Source organism: Tribolium castaneum, chromosome 4 (genome assembly GCF_031307605.1).
Source record: "Tribolium castaneum strain GA2 chromosome 4, icTriCast1.1, whole genome shotgun sequence".
Lineage (NCBI taxonomy): Eukaryota > Metazoa > Arthropoda > Insecta > Coleoptera > Tenebrionidae > Tribolium > Tribolium castaneum.
Genome location: NC_087397.1, coordinates 2,448,837 through 2,465,108, shown reverse-complemented (window position 1 = coordinate 2,465,108; position 16,272 = coordinate 2,448,837). Strand labels below are relative to the sequence as shown.

Here is a 16,272-nt window from a genome sequence, read left to right as displayed (position 1 = left end):
AATTAGATAAAGTTCTGGGCTGCGGCCGAGTTAATCTGCTCCACGGTGATCGGCTGAATTATACATGCGCGGCCGCCTCGACGCCGCAACCGACGTCCAGCGGCGCTCCGTCCGTCGTCGTCAATTAAACCGACCGCATTTTCCCACCCACGTCCGTGTAATTTTCTCGAAAATTTTCAACACTTCATCGACTTCCATAAAAATGCAATCACGGAAACGCCGCGACGCCCTACATACATTTATGTGTTGTTTATGTAGCCAATTTCTTTGAGTGGGGCTCTTCGTGTGGTTGTGAAGTGGCGCGCTGAGCAAACAGACGTCTCGACGCTGTCGACGCACTAAAAGCTTAGATAATTGAACCGCTTGTTAACGGGTGGCAACGTTACGCTGCTATAATTAAGCTTTTATAAACACACCCCTTCGCCAGTTTACTTAATAAATTTCGCCGTTTTAAAGCCGCATCTACACACCTAACCGACTAATCTGGTAAAAACGACTCTGGTGTTTCCAATATTGCATGGACGTTCGAAATTACGGGGAAAAGTGGACGACATTAAGAGCTCTGGAGTGGAGATATTCGAGCCAAGGTACACACGGGACGAAATGCAATGAAGAGAGCTATCATCATTCAGCGCCTTTTCAAACAGACGTTAAATAAACAGGCTCTAATTCCGAATCGGAAGCGATTGCTATGTGCGGTCTCCTTGGTTACTGTTATTGCTAGTGCTAATATTGGACTTAATCCAGATGAGACCGCGGATTAGCCACCAGCGCGTTATTCAACTTGGAATCCCTTTGAAAAATTAAAAACAGCCGAATAAAGCGTCGCCCAAGAAGCGCAATTAAGTCTCGTTTGATTTATACAGCGAGTAGTTAAGTTGTTTGTTTCTAAAAAGCGAAAAGTCCCCATAAATTATGTAGTTCGTTTGTTCATTACAAGGAATCAGCTAACGAGCTTGTGTTAGTTGCAGTAAACAGTGCTTTTGATAACGGAAGAGAGTGAGAAAAAATAAACTGGCTCAGAGGCGGTTTCTGCTCGAGAAGTCGCTGCTACCAGGGCTGCATGATAATTAGACAGCCAATTACAGGCCGGTTCGCGGTGTGAGTTTAAGCAAGAGTAATTAAAATCTCAATTAGAGCTCCTTTCCCATTCACTCTCGACAGATTTTAACTCGAAATTTATTTTCGCACACACTCAAGAACACCAGAAGCAAATTAAGCCATTGCACTCCAGCAATATGACAAGACCTGAACAAACACGAAACATTGGAAAAAAGAATACGTCAACAAAGAACGTGTTCGGGTTTAATCTCGGGGTGGACGCGATGATAGAAAAAATAAATATTTGGAGCGGGGAAAATTAAAAGGATAAAATCACAAAAAGAATCAAAAGATCGATACGGGTTACTAGAACCCAGACGAGAGATGGCGCAGACATCTACGCCACACCAACACTAACTTGCCCAAGTTTGTTGTTTAGTTTATTAATTAAAGTTACGGAACAAAGCCCGGATTTACGAAAAATCGGAAAATCTGTCTGAAACTCATTAGTCCGCCGTACTTGGCACAATTTAATTGGCTCTCTTCCTGCCGGCCAATCACCACCAAACAATTAAATTTCGTCCGCTTTCATAACACGGCGTACAATCTCGTTAGCCCCGTTGGATTTTTTCCGTGTCGTTTTTTTCAGGGGCGCCGCCGCCGCCGCCTCATGTCGCCGTTTAGCGCATATTGTGGGGGCGCACTAGCGTGACAAAGTCCGGCAATACAATGGTGTTGATTTATTACTCTGCTTATTCGCACTTTTCCGGCCGTCCAACTCCTAATCACTTACCGGAAACTGTTTTACGACCGCACGCAATCACATCCGAAATATTTTCGGAAAAGTCCGCCGAATTTACATACGATTTCGTGTAAATCACGCGAGCTTAATGTGGATTTGTAAACACGGCTTGGGTTTAATAATTTTATTAGGCGGGGTCACTGTTTTACGGCGTGAAAGTGCCCCATTTCTTGCGAAAAAAATGGCCATCCTAGCATATAAAATGCTTTCCAAATACCACTTCAGCTCCGGCAATAAAGCAGCGAGGGTTAAACCCCAGAAAAATGACACGTGCACTCATTTTTCCGAATGGCACGAAATCCAATTCACACCGATAAGGAATTCCTGAATGGAAAAAGTCTATTCGGTCGAGATTGAGATTTGAAAGAGCGACGTGAAAAATTAGAATAACTTTGTTTGGGAAAGGGTGGCTAAACCGAGGTAATAAAATTTAAAGGGTGTCATCCCCACATGTCCCTCTTTCAATTAGACAATGGCCAGATTAAGCGATATGTGAACACAATAGTTCCATTAAATACTTCTGAAGGGTCGGGCATGGGGTTGTCGAAAGTTGTTTCGTCAGCTGGAAAGATCACTCCCCGAATAAATTACCGGTTTCCGGTTATCTGATATACCAGGTGTTTCGGCAGGTGACATCGAAATTCCCGAAATTCGCGCGGAATAAACATCTCTCTCGGCCGATTTGTACGTGCGCTAGGTCATAACGCAAAACAGCAATTTTATTAACCGCAGAGCACTCAAATACGCGTATATGTAAATATCGAGGGTCGTTGAATGGGGTTGAGAGAGAAACACAAATGTTGAGGGGTTATTTAGATGGGGTGTAAGGCACCCTCGACGAGGGAGGCTTATCGAGCATCAAAACGTGACCTATCATTATGCCCGCATCCACCCCGACACGGATTAGCGACGAATTCGCCCCCCAAGAAGTTTTTCAACCAATAATAACTTTAACGAATACGTGCGGCTGACGCAAACTGCCACCGAAAAGTATTAACAGGCGCACCCACGGCCGACCACTTATTTTCCCCAAATGATAAGATCTACATCCCTTTTGTACGACCCACTCATTATCACGAAAGACCGAATCCAGTTTCATATAAAAAAATTCGTGCGCGTGTGAAAAAGGGCTTACTGTGGTGTCTCGTGACGATTGGTGGCGAAGGCGCCGTAATAATGGCTTGATTAAGCCCGCCCTTGATGAAAGTCCGATACCAGTTTGCACGACACCGAATTCTCGTGTTTTTGCTCCCTTTTATAACCGTCGGTTAAAATGCGCTCGCAAGAATCAAAGTCTGAAAAAGTTTTCGTGTTCCAAACAATCGCGCACAGTTGATAAACGCGCCGGGGTATAAAAGTTCCGGTAGCGACTTGGCGACCGGAACCGGAGTCGTTTCCGGGAGCTGCGAGGAAGTTTACAGTGCGGTTACTCACAGAGACCCGCCAAGATTTACTACCCCCGTGCCGTTTGTAAAGTAGCCTTGTAACTCGGATTCGCTCCGTAATTGTCGATGTAAGTGCTCCGTAATTATTTCGGGAGGGATTTAGTACGGCGGCGGAGGTGTCGCAAAAAAGCTCTTCCCCCTCTTTAATAAAACACACATGAACAAACAAAGTCTGTTTCGCAGCATTAAGTGCGCTACACTACACCCTGATAATACGATAATCAAGCAGCCGTTGCAACCCCGATCGTAATGGGCTCAGGACGTGGTTAGGCTGCCAATTTCGACCCCGCTGACGAATTCCAAACACGACCGAAGCGAATCGTGCAGTTGCCAACCTGGGGTGAATACATTTTCCAACACCATGCAAGATACAACCGAATACAACGCACTCGGAGGGCTCTAAACCCACCCCTTTCACAATGAATTATAGATGGATACTACTTGAACGCACGAGGAGTTCGCCCTAATCACGCGCGAAGCCCAATTCTTATCAATCTTGCCATAAAAATTAGTATCTATTTATAAGTATCACCATTTACTTAAAAATAAATACTTGAATCTGTATTCATAAAAAATGCTTATTCTTATGAGCAAATACAGACTGATACAGAAAAATTGAGTCTGTTGGTTAACTGGAAGCGTACTCTATTGGTATTCTTTAAATTTACATTTAGTGTTGCCAGTAGACTCAATTAATTTATTTTAAAAAATATAGAAAAAAAAAAGAAAATCAAAAATTTCTAATTTGAAAGTTATACTGGTTAATGTGTTTGAGAAGTGGCATTTTGGCGGTTACATCAGTTAAAAAACATAAGTAGCACTGGGAGTTACATCGGCATAAAAGTTATATTTTGAGGGTTTGTATAAACAATGAAGGTTTAAAACAACAAAAATTGTGAGCCATTTATTAAGGTTACACCTGCTGGTAAAGTAAAAGTTAAAAATGTAACATTTTGAAAGTTACCTGCAATAAGAAATCGCTTTACGAGTTACTGATTATTTACATTATGCACAAAACTGAATTAATTTAAAAATTAATTGCACCAAAAATTAAGTTTGAAAGTTACCGTGGTAAATGTGTTTGAAAGTTACTGTGTTTGAAAGTTACCACCTAAAAAGTTTAAAACGCGCATTTTATATTTGAAGGTTACTGTGTGCACAAAACAGTTGTTCCGATAGTAATATTTTTCTAATAAAAATTTTCGTAACTGCTGACGAAGCTGTAACTCCAACTATTTACTCGGGATTTTCATAAGCCATATATTCTTGCCTAGCTTTTTTTGAAGTTATAAGGTCTTTTGGTAAATTGATTTTTCTGCAGAATATAAGTCTAACGAATAGCTGACTAGTGATTTCATAAGGCAAGTGTTAATTTTTTTTGGTAACTTCTCCATTTATTTAATGAATATGGATGTAACATCTACTTAAAAAATTATAAGTATAAGCTGAAAATCGCCCGATATGTGAATTAAACCGGAGTTGTCAGTCTGGAAGCGACTCGTTGTGAGTTTTCTGCCTGTTGTTTGGTACATGTAGTACATTTTTTCGAAATATTTCGAAAATGCGCGAGGGACGGGAATGCGGCTCGCAGCTGGCGCATGTATGACAAACCTCGTGAGAGTTTCCCTGGATAAAAACCTGCCCGTTCCCAGCGGACAATTTAGGTAAACTCGTCCCCTCGCTGATTAAAATTCCACATGTCCGGATTGATCTCTCGTTAATTCCGTGATCTTGTGATTGATCCGCTTTCTTCCCTTCTTTGTCGGTTTGCCGATGCGAGTCACATCGCTTGTGTCCTAATAACAGCCGTCATTCTATATGACCAAATATTGACACTTCGTGGTCGGTACACATTCTGTCGCGTCGTCCCCTTCCTCGCTTTTCCAGCTAGCAACCCTGAACAAACTACCGGCTGCAGTTCTCTATTGGGTAAATTATTTGAGTTGCTGAACTAACAAAACTAACGGCCTCGTGTTTACCCTCAGTATTATCTGTGATGAAAATGTGGCTCGTTTATCCACAAACAACTGAACTTACGACGGATGCGCCTTCTCTCTCTTTTACCTGTCAACGTGGAACAAAAAAAAGATTGCGATATCAATGGCAGGCTTATCGGGAGACGTCACGAAACCACCCCTTGCGCTCCAGACCCACTTGATCCGATAAAACCTGACAAACATATCAAGATTTCCTTCGCAAGGACGTTCCTCTTGCCTTCAACGGTGTCATCAAAACCGGATTTACGCCATGCCAAGTGCTCCATTTCATAAAGTCCGGGATAGAGGAGGTGCCAAAGGATATTCTCTCCCAATGTTTCAAAAATTTATTACCAAAATACAATGTACATTTGACCAAATAAATAAAAATATTACTACTCCCAAAACTACGGTTAAAACAAACCACAGAAACCAATAATTTTACAAACATTTCAACGTTTTATGAATCAAACAATAGCTACGCAGAGAGCTGATATTATTATCGGCTCTGTGTGGATTAATATTCTAATAATTTTAAAATGTGAAAATTTATTACATCTTTCTCCTATTTACTTTATCTTCAAAGTTCTGATAATGATATTTATCTGAAAATTGTGTGTGCAAAAACCCGTTGTGCCTTTTTGAACGAAAATCTTAATATTTAGGGTTTTTTGAAAATTTTTGGATTTGCACCTTTCACTTCAAAAATCGATAATTCAGCCATTTTTAGAGTTTCAGAAATCGTATTTGGAAAATTAAAAAAGAAAGTTTACATCTCTCCTTCAGTGAGTTTAAAATTGAAAAAAAAAGGTTCACAAGCCCAAAAATCTTAACGCTATTTTTGGACAACTTCTACAAGCTATAAGTCCATTTTTTTCACTAAGTAAAAGAAAATTTAATTTTGCAACGATCTGTATCAGCATTCGTCATAATTATCTGTGATAATTTTCAAGTTATGTTGGTTTTCTTTGAGATTTTCGGAAAAAAATCAGCGTCTGCAGTTTTGAAAGGGGTGTTTTTTGTTTGGTGGCGAAGAACTGGTGGAGTTGCTGTGTGTGGGGTTGGGTTTTTCGTCGGTTTAATTTATTTGCGGGCAATCGATACAATTAATGTCGAAATGGCGCATTTCCGATACGCATCATGTATTCTGCAGTTGCATCGGTGGTTAAGGGGCTGGGATGGGCATGTGGTCGTGATGGCGAACCGCGACAACAGTGACGTCACATCGTGGTTGACCGCTCGCCTGCGGTTTGTGGTCATATTAACATTAACATATGTAGTCCCCAGCAATTTGACATAATGCATTTGTAATAGTTTCAGCCGATGCATAATAAAGACATCCATCAGTTATTTGATGGCGATTTAAAGGCGCGAAATAATTTATAATGGAAGATGCGATTGTCGAACTAATTGTCAATTATATCGGGAAAGCAGCATATTGTAAACGCGGAATCAGACTTGCACTGAACTGGAAAAACAAACAGAGAACACAATGTTTGTACAAAGCTAAGTAAACACTCGTCAGCGAAAGCTCGGAGTTGGGGAAAAAAGTAGAAAAAGTTACAATAGCCAGGCGTATTTATTTTTCAAGGATCGCAGAACTCGCAGAGGCATCATCGACTTTGAATCGCATAAAACGTGTTGACATTTGCTTGTATTAATTTTTTCTCCTTTTATTCATAATTAAATCCGTTTTTTCCTTTTTCCAGACTGAAATCGCCAAGAGACTGAACGCCATCATCGCGCAAATACTCCCTTTCTTGTCACAAGAACATCAACAGCAAGTCGCGACCGCTGTTGAGAGAGCAAAACAAGTTACCATGACAGAACTCAATGCCATAATAGGAGTAAGTATTTCGTTACAGATGACAATCTCGCTACCGGAATAATTCCGTTTTTTCCCAACTAAAAGGGACAACGTTTGTACAACAAATTGCCAGTGTTTATAAGAAGAGCAAACTTTCAATAAAAACGAATAGTAAATAGAAAATACATTTTAAGCAAAGCTGGTGTTTGTTTGTGCTTCAAGTTTACTACTTGTATGTTTACTCAAACATAAAACTAACCCATATTCCAAGAAACTGGCAAGTAAACTCGAATTATTGTGCACTTTTCACTCAAACTTTTTTCCCAATTAACAGCGCCTTTTCGATGATTTCGCGCTGGCTACGTTTCAACACCTCTCAAAGTTGAACCGCTAATTGTCTTAATTCGTTAGACTCATTGTGGGGCTCTCGACGTCGGAGGCGCGGGTAAACATTGTTTAGATTGCACGTAGGCGCTAAAATGGATGTTTAGCACATCGCTCATTATACGCCCGAATATTTGCCCGCAATCCGCACTCTTGCAACTAGTTTCAGGAAATTGGCCTCCCCTATCTATTTTCCCGGCTTCTTATTTTATTCGAATTGCTCGCCCGCCGTACACAGTAAAAAATGTATAAATCTAAACATACACTATCCTAGTGTCCATCAATTAGAGTAGTTAAATAAAAGTAAAATTACACTAGAAAACTACTCTAAAAATCTGTCAGTGTTTATCAACTCTAAATTACTCTGTAAATTTAGCGCCAAAAGTTTTTAGGGGTTTTCAACACTATTAGGTGCAAATCGCTCTATATAGTGTTAATTTACACTAAAATTACAGCTCTAATGCGCATGCCTACGAATAATGCGATTGCACATGTTGGCACATAGGTCCATAAGTGTGTGACTGTTCTTGTGTTTCTTTTTAAGTAAGTATATATATTTATATATTTATTGTTGATTGTTTTTTTATGTATTTTCTGGACAGGTAATATTTTCAGGTAAGCAAATATACTTACAAAAATTAATTTCCTAATTTCTATTTAATTGTTGTAAATTGCGCAATATTGTTTATTCGCAGATACAAAAGGCTTCTCCGATTGTAATAAGTAATAAATAATAAATATCCAGTGAATTTGTAATTAGTCTTGGCACTGGAACTGAAGCCGTAGGTCTTCTTGAACTGAAAAAATTATTTGTGGGATCGAAATTTTATTTTTTTAAGAACATCATTGACCCAATAGCTTTTGCTATTAAACATAAATCACTTAAAAACATATTTATCGGCACCTCTAAACTTTACGGTTTTTCTTCTGTGTAAGAAAGTTTGCACAACTGTTTCGCATTTCTCAGTACAAAACGTCAGATTATTTTTAATATATTTAAAATAATTTTAAGCCTTGTTGAGTCCAATTTGAAGAATAAAGTATTATATTCAACTCGTATTCGTGAAAAATCGGTTTATTTATTCATAATTCATTGGATCGTTTGATTTAATACTGTAGGAAAAAGGCCTCAAGGGCATCAGTTAAAAAATTCGATGCTTCGCATTTCAAGTTTTTTTATTAATGTTTTTACACTTTTTTATACACCCTTTTAAACAAACTAAAGAAATTAAAATCATTTTCGGTATAGGGCCAGCAAAACCTTAGCCTAATTATCTCATTTTTCAGAAAAAAATTGCTCATTTCTCGTCACTATGTTTATTAAAATTAAACACATTCATTTAACAAAACTGGCGAAAATCGACATCAGTTCGGCGACTTATGAGGATTTAGTAAACATTGGTTAGTATACATATACAGCGTGTCCGTTTTTCGAGCTCCACCATGGGGATCTCAGTTATTATAAGAGATACGAGATCGGTTAAATTGGGGCAAAGTTGCGCATTTTTATGCTGAACAATTATCTGCAAGAAAATTTGAGGTGTGATTTGTAGTTTTTGAATTATTTTATTTTTTCAAGCGAAAACCAAAGGAACTAGCCGTTTTTTGGGAGGACGTTCTTCAGGTACTTTTTTACAAGGAATCTAAATCTGTTATTGTATTTTCCAAGACGTTCTTGATGTCAGAGTTACAACACCCAACTTTGGTTTTTCTTATGGACGCCATATTCAATTTTTGTATTTTTGAAAAGTGTTTTTATTTCTGATTACAACAATGTATCACATGATATGATCGAGTCTTACTTACTGACCAAAATCGAAAAAAGCATTTTTGCGAAGAGTGCTTTGGAAAATACACCAACACTTTTGTTTTTAAATAAGCTAGATTTTGGAAGTTTAATTGAATATGGATCTGGGAGGTTCCCGTTTCCACCAAGCTTACTTATTTAATAATTAAACGACATGATAAGTTAGAAGTTTATTTTTTGCAAAACACAACAAGACAAAGTTATAAAAATTCTGCTCGAATATTTAATAGAACTGTCAAAAGTTAGTAAGTTAGACAAAATTTTTGGCGTTTTTGTCTAAAGCACTCTTTGCAAAAACGCTTTTCTCTAAATTTTAATCTGCATGTCAGATTCGAACATATCATGTGATACATCGTTGTAATCAGGAACAAACAGACTTTTCAAAAATACAAGTATTAAATTTGGCGTCCATAAGAAAAACCAAAGTTGAGTGTTGTAACTATGACATCAAGAACGCATTGGAAAAGGCGATGACAGATTTAGATTTCTTGTAAAAATGTGCCTCAAGAGTGTCTTATTTAAAAACGTCTAGTTCTCTTAGTTTTCGCTTAAAAAAATAAAAACAAAAATTAAAAAAATTTGATTTTGTTCCATAATTCAAAAACTAAAAACGATACATCAAATTTTCTTTCAGGTAATTGTTCAGCATAATAATGCGCAACTTTGCCCTAATTTAACTGACCTCGTATCTCTTATAATATCTGAGATCCCCATAGTGGAGCTCGAAAAACGAACAGCCTGTATACAATTGAAACGAAAAATCATTTTATATGCTTACTCAACTTCAGCAAAATTAAAATTCCCGGAGCTCGCTGACGAGCAAATTTATTTCCATGAGAAAGATGGAACAATTTTGGAAGAAGACGTTATTCTTGACTTCTTAAAAGAAAATTCGAGGGAATCGATTTTACTAATCGTATGTAAAATAAGAGCTACTGCTGATGAATGTGAGTTTTTCTGTAATTTTTGAACAATTTCTACATAATTACGTTCTATTTGTTTATTGTAGTAAATTTTGCATCAGCAAGTACTGTCTCTATTATAAGTACGGAGTACCAAGACACTGACGAAAGTACCACCAGTGAGGATGAAATTAGTGAAAACATTTCAGTCGTACCAAGTGATAAAAGAATAGATCCTAATATTCAGAAAGAGGAAACATTTAAAAAACCTATGGGTTACAAAGAAATGTCTGTTGAGGTGTGGCTTTTTATGTCTTTTTTATTTTATTCCCAATTATTTACTTTTCTTTTTGCAGGGGTGGAAAAAATTTATAAGAAATAGAATGGGTGATGAGATTTTTGAGTTTTACAGTCGAAATGGTTTTCTGAAAAAATCATTACGTATTCAATTAGTCAATGCAACGACTTCTGAATTAGTGCGTATGTATGGAATCTCAGTTCCTGAATTCGCCAAAAGAAATTTGGGACAGGCTATTATTTCAATATTTCCTAAATTGAGAAACCCGTGTGGCCCAACGGGCTACGTATGAATGCTTACTTTTCGTTAAATCTTAAAATCAATTGATTTTAATTTTAGGAAGCCTTTTATAAAAACGACAATGGGGGGGAAGGTTTTATTAGTTATAGGTTACGCTTTATCGCGAAAAATTCCAAAGATGAAGACATTAGGGCCGCGGTACGCAGAAGGAAGCGCAAAGCTGTTGAAAACGCGTCCGATGAAGTGAAGGAAAAAAAAGAAGATTGTAGAAATACATATAAAAACGTAATAACTATCACTCCAGAAATTTCTGATTGTGTGGAATTTCTGAGAAACGCTTCTCCTCAAACAGACCAAGAAGCAATCTTGGACAGAATGAAAAAAACGTTCACTTATAGGCGGTCCTTGGATGTTAATGTTTTATCAATCTTTCCGAGATTTCTGGACACTCCATATCTTGTAAGAATATTTTTTTAATATTTCGTGTATGAGCTGAGAATGTTGCCTTCCAGAAAACAAATAATGCATGTTATGCACGTAACGTATTTTCATACCTCATATGTTTCAGATTGAACACGATTTTCGATTACTTTTTCCTGATAAAGAACTCAGTTTTATTGCCAAAATAAACAATGATGCAGAGAAAATTCTAAGTATATATGATAGTGAAGTAGCCACACCTGCCACAGAAATATTAGGTTCGACGGAAGGTTCAAGTGACAGTAAGTAAAAGTTTTAGCAAATTTATGTTACCAAATTAATTTTATTATTTTTTAGAATTTGACAAAGTTACACGATCTTTGTTAGCCCTAGCCAAACTTCTTCAATGGAGGGTTAATTCAAAACAAGTGAGTGATTTAAATGGATATTCCTACTTTGAAAGGTTAATCGTTTTTAAAAAGGTTTGCCATCTTACATTTTTTCAGCATTTAAGTAGGTACAATATTTTTTTAGCTAAATCAACCGGTCGCAGAAATATTATCTTCACTTCAAAGAAAACAACCATTTCTGTTGGCACAAGGGCATAGTAATAAGGGGGCAATTACGAAGTACCACATAGTAGTGGACAGACAGCTCATCCCTTGCCCTGACCACTGTTCCAGTGCGGAGGCTTTCCAGTTGCTGTTTATGACTCATTATGTGTTCAACATAAGGTACGATCACAAACTAAAATTTTTTTGGGAATTCATACAAACCTATTATTTTGACATTGAATCCGAAGGTATATTGTACACTCCACTTATGTGTCTAGTGAGAACTAGACTCTTAAATGATTAATGATAACATTGTTTTCGATTTTGTATACTTGTTAGAGTTCTTTTTGTTAGTTTTTTATACGAGTTTTTTGTTATATGAGTGAGTAATTATTTACAATGTTTGTGTGTTCCTTATGTAATAAGAAATTATTAAAAACTTATTTGGTTGTCAAGCATTTAAGAACAATTCATGGATTATTTGATAATCCGAAACTTAATTTAAGATGTTGTTTTCAGTTTTGTTATTCAAATTTTAAAACTTTTAATGGATTTAGAAAACATATGTTGATTCATGAGACTGAGAATTTAGGTAAACAATTATTAAGAAATAATGAGAATTTGGTTGGGTCTACAGAGTTTTTACAGAGGACTAGTAATAATGCTGCAGTAACTCCTCTTAGCTCTCTCACTATTAATTCTCAAGTTGATATTGTTGATGAGTGTGGTGTTTGTGTTGAAGATGACAATAATGTTGCAATAACTTCTCTTAGCTCTCTCACTACTAACTCTCCAGTTAATAGTGTTGATGAGCGTGTTGTTTGTGTCGAAGATGATAATAATCGTGATTTTAATACATTAGAAGATGGTTCTTTTACTAAAATCCAGAATGAATCATTTGATATTGAGGTACTGTTCCATATATTTTTTCAACAAATTATGCCACTGAGTTTACCACACTCACAATTTCAAGCTGTATATGAAGCGGTTGATGAATTACTTTTAAATTTGTTCGAGTATATGTTAAATAACAGTGTTAATGAAAATCTTTTTTTTTCTTTCTTAAATAGTGTTAGAGATAAAGTTAAAATAGAAATGAATAAATATAGCAGCACATATAAAAGAAATAAAATTATTAATTCAAAAATTGTTTTGCCAAAGGAAATATATTTAGGTATACGTAATGATTCCATATTCGACAAAAGTACGAACACAAGAATAGAAGTAAATATCCCCAGAACATTTCAATACGTACCTATTCTAGAAACACTACAGTGGTTGATAAATAATAACAAAATAATATTGGACTATATATCAACATTCAAGTGTACTACTCATGAAAAGGAATTAATTACAAGTGGCACATACCTTGAAAATAATGAATTATTTTTACAAAAAAAATATTTTGTAAAATTGCAGTTATATTACGACGACTTCGAAACTGTTAATCCTTTAGGTAGTAAGACAGGAGCTCACAAAATCGGTGCGTTATATTTTACAATTCAAAATTTACCCTATGCATTTAACTCAAATTTAAAAAACATACACCTTTTAGCTTTATTTTTTACGTCTGATTTGAAGTCTAGTTGCATAGGTGAAGACATTACACTAAATAAAATATTATCTCCTATCATTGCAGATTTAAAAAAATTGGAAACTGAGGGTATTTTAGTAGATGGCGTTTCTGAACCAATTTTTGGCACGATTTCATCTCTTTCTCATGATAATCTAGCTGCAAATTCTTTGCATGGAATGGTTGAATCCTTTCAGGCTAATTATTTTTGTCGGTTTTGTTTATCTCACAAACATGAGATGCAGAATATGTTTTCAGCAAGAGATTGTACTTTAAGAACAAGTGAACTGTACGAACAACACAGCAGTATAGCGGAAAGAAACAATAATCACCATTTTGGCATCAAATTTCGCAGCATCTTAAATGATCTTAATTTTTTTAAACTTTGCGATACATCTTCTGTAGATATAATGCACGATATTTTGGAAGGGACTGTTCAGTACGAATTAAAACTTTTTCTTTTAGAAATTGTGAATGCGAAATTATTAACACTTGTCCAAATAAATGAAAGGATACATTTATATGATTTTGGTACAACAAATAGCTCCAATAGACCTAGCCCAGTTGTTCTGGACAAAAATAATAATAATATCAAACAAAAAGCAGTGCAAGCGTGGTGTCTGATTAGATATTTACCTTTAATAATTGATGATGTCACAACCGAAGTAGACACAAAATTTCAAGTAATACTATTATTGTTAAAAATTATGTCTATTGTCTTTGCACCTAGAATTTGTACTAAAATGGTAACAGAACTTGAAACGTTAATTGAAACTCATCATCAACTTTTCAAATTGGTCTTTGATAGTCCTATTATTCCCAAACAACATTTTATGCTTCATTATCCAACAGTAATTAAAACAATGGGTCCATTGCTAAACCTCTGGTGCATGCGTTATGAATCTAAACATGCAATGATAAAATATTTTGCGTCAAAATTTAGAAATTATAAAAATTTAACAAAAACTCTTGCACTTCGTTGTCAACAAATGTCAGGAACTTCTCATCCTAATAGTTTATTTGAGATATGTGAACAATTTGGTCCTTCTGTATCATGTTTAATTAAAGATTATAGATTTTCACATTTAATTTCTGTAGATGAGGATGAAATTGAAAACGATTCAACCGTATCTCAATATAAATGGTTCAAATGTGGATACCTTTACAAAAAAAAAATGTTTATATGTGTAGGAAAAGATTATTACCTAAACTCTCAGCTTCCACAGTTTGATGAAATAATTGATATATGTTCAATAGATACTGATGCCTCGGAAAAACAGATATTTTTTGTAACAAAAAAATGGAAAACTGAATCTTTTGTCGAAAGACTTCATTCTTATAAATTAAAAGATACAGATATTAGTCCAACTTTTGACATTATAGAATTTAGTTTTCTTTTATATAAGGAACCATATAATATATCACAATCATTTTCCTCTAACGAATGGTTACTCGTTCCGAAATACAAATTTATTTTTTAGAGTATGTAAATTCGTTAAATGAGTTTCTGTTACTTCTACTATGTTGTAAGTAATAATAATAAACAATTTATTTAAAAAACTAAATAGAGTTTTATTCAAATTTACCTCCAACCCTCAGAGTTCGAAAACTCTTGATATCATACACTACGTAGAGTTATATTTAAATTTCCCACCAAAACAGTAGTACTCTTCACAGAGTTTATAAAGCAATCTAGATTTGCTTTACTCTAAAATATAGACGTAAAATTTACACTTGTAGTGTATTATAGAGTTAATGAACACAGCAAATAGTGTTTTATATTAGAGATCAAAATTACTCTACTCTAGATTATTATCACTCTGATATTTAACACTATATGTAGAGTAAAAAATATTACTCTAAATAGATGGACCTGTATAAACTAGAAATAGAGTTGTCTAGAGTTCATTATTTACACTACTTTTTTTACTGTGTAGATTGAATTATGTGTTTCTAAACTGGGGTGTGCTCGCACTCCTCGTTGTTGATTTTTGATCTTGTCGGATCGATGTAAAAACCCGTGCAAAGATAGAAGAATTAGGTGGAACGAGCGTCGTTTCTCACAGCTCGTAAAAGAAGAGGAAAAACATTCCGCTTTACGAGACGATGGTTTCAGAGGGTAAAACAATCAGTCTGTGTCCATTAAGGTGGCGGCACAGGAAGCGGAAATTCTCCGAGAGGGGTTAGAACACAGTCCTTTAATCTCGTCCCGCCCCAAAGGAGGTTTTGGGAAGCGTGAGCGCACGTGGTCGAGCTCTGCGGCTGTCTTATCCATACCGCGGGATTTTCCCTCCTGGGAATTTCCAAAATGGCTCGTCCTTATTGAGTTCGGCTTTGGGGATAACATCGAAAAACATTATCCGGCCGCGGATTGACACGTCCCGATATGATGATGAAATATTCGAGATGCTTTCGTGAGGAGAAATGCAAATATCATCGAAGATTTGCTCTCTCATTACGTTGGCGAAATGCAAATATAAATATTTCATGCACGTCTGCGGTGCAAACTTATGATAAGAATGAAAAGAAGGAAAGTGGATTGCCGCCGGAGAAATGCTAGCACGGACCAAACGCTCCGTGGTGAAGTAAGTGGATGTGAGCATCTCCCGGAGCTCAACTGTTCCTATGCGACTCATCCCCAGTAAGCTCTGATTCCGTATTCAGGACGCACATTCCAAATTGTTTTACCCCTCCGACTCCGGAGATTGGACAAGAAAATTGGACAGGCATTGTAAAATATTTGGGAAGGAGCGCCGCTCTGATTAACTCGCTCTATTTACTTCCAATAAGCCGGATTCACGAATTAAAAGATTTTTGCACACGAGAAAAACCGATTTTTTACCCAAAGTTTTAGAATTTCTGGATTGTTTAAACAACTCAAGTCTTAAAAACGTATTTTTTTGGTTAATATTTTTTCCCACCTCCTAAAATATGTACATTCTAAGTTTCATAACAATCCGTTGACAAATAACCGAGATATTAAGCTCGAAAGTTTTGGGTGAGACACGCTGTATAATAAAGAG

At 36.2% G+C, this 16,272-nt stretch overlaps 2 protein-coding genes across 4 annotated transcripts in view; both read left to right on the top strand.

Moving 5' to 3' along the window:
- The window catches only part of LOC655664 (transducin-like enhancer protein 4), a 58,683-nt gene that overhangs the window by 21,354 nt on the left and 21,057 nt on the right, over positions 1-16,272 (top strand). For both annotated transcript variants that reach the window (XM_008203263.3, XM_008203264.3), the window contains exon 5: positions 6,974-7,111. In XM_008203263.3, the coding sequence (XP_008201485.1) occupies positions 6,974-7,111 (138 nt within the window). The remainder of the gene's footprint in view (positions 1-6,973; positions 7,112-16,272) is intronic.
- On the top strand, positions 7,118-14,771 carry LOC103315196 (uncharacterized). 2 transcript variants are annotated; one of them, XM_064356507.1, is made up of 9 exons: positions 7,118-7,998; positions 8,743-8,856; positions 10,051-10,209; positions 10,272-10,462; positions 10,521-10,748; positions 10,802-11,161; positions 11,271-11,424; positions 11,480-11,604; positions 11,657-14,770. In XM_064356507.1, exons 2-9 carry the CDS (start codon positions 8,769-8,771, stop codon positions 11,978-11,980), a joined length of 1,629 nt encoding a protein of 542 aa, XP_064212577.1. In that variant the 5' UTR covers positions 7,118-7,998; positions 8,743-8,768; the 3' UTR covers positions 11,981-14,770. The 2 variants fall into 2 exon arrangements, with proteins under 2 accessions (XP_064212577.1, XP_015840661.1); XM_015985175.2 differs by having other exon boundaries at positions 7,118-8,856; positions 11,480-11,550; positions 11,657-14,771.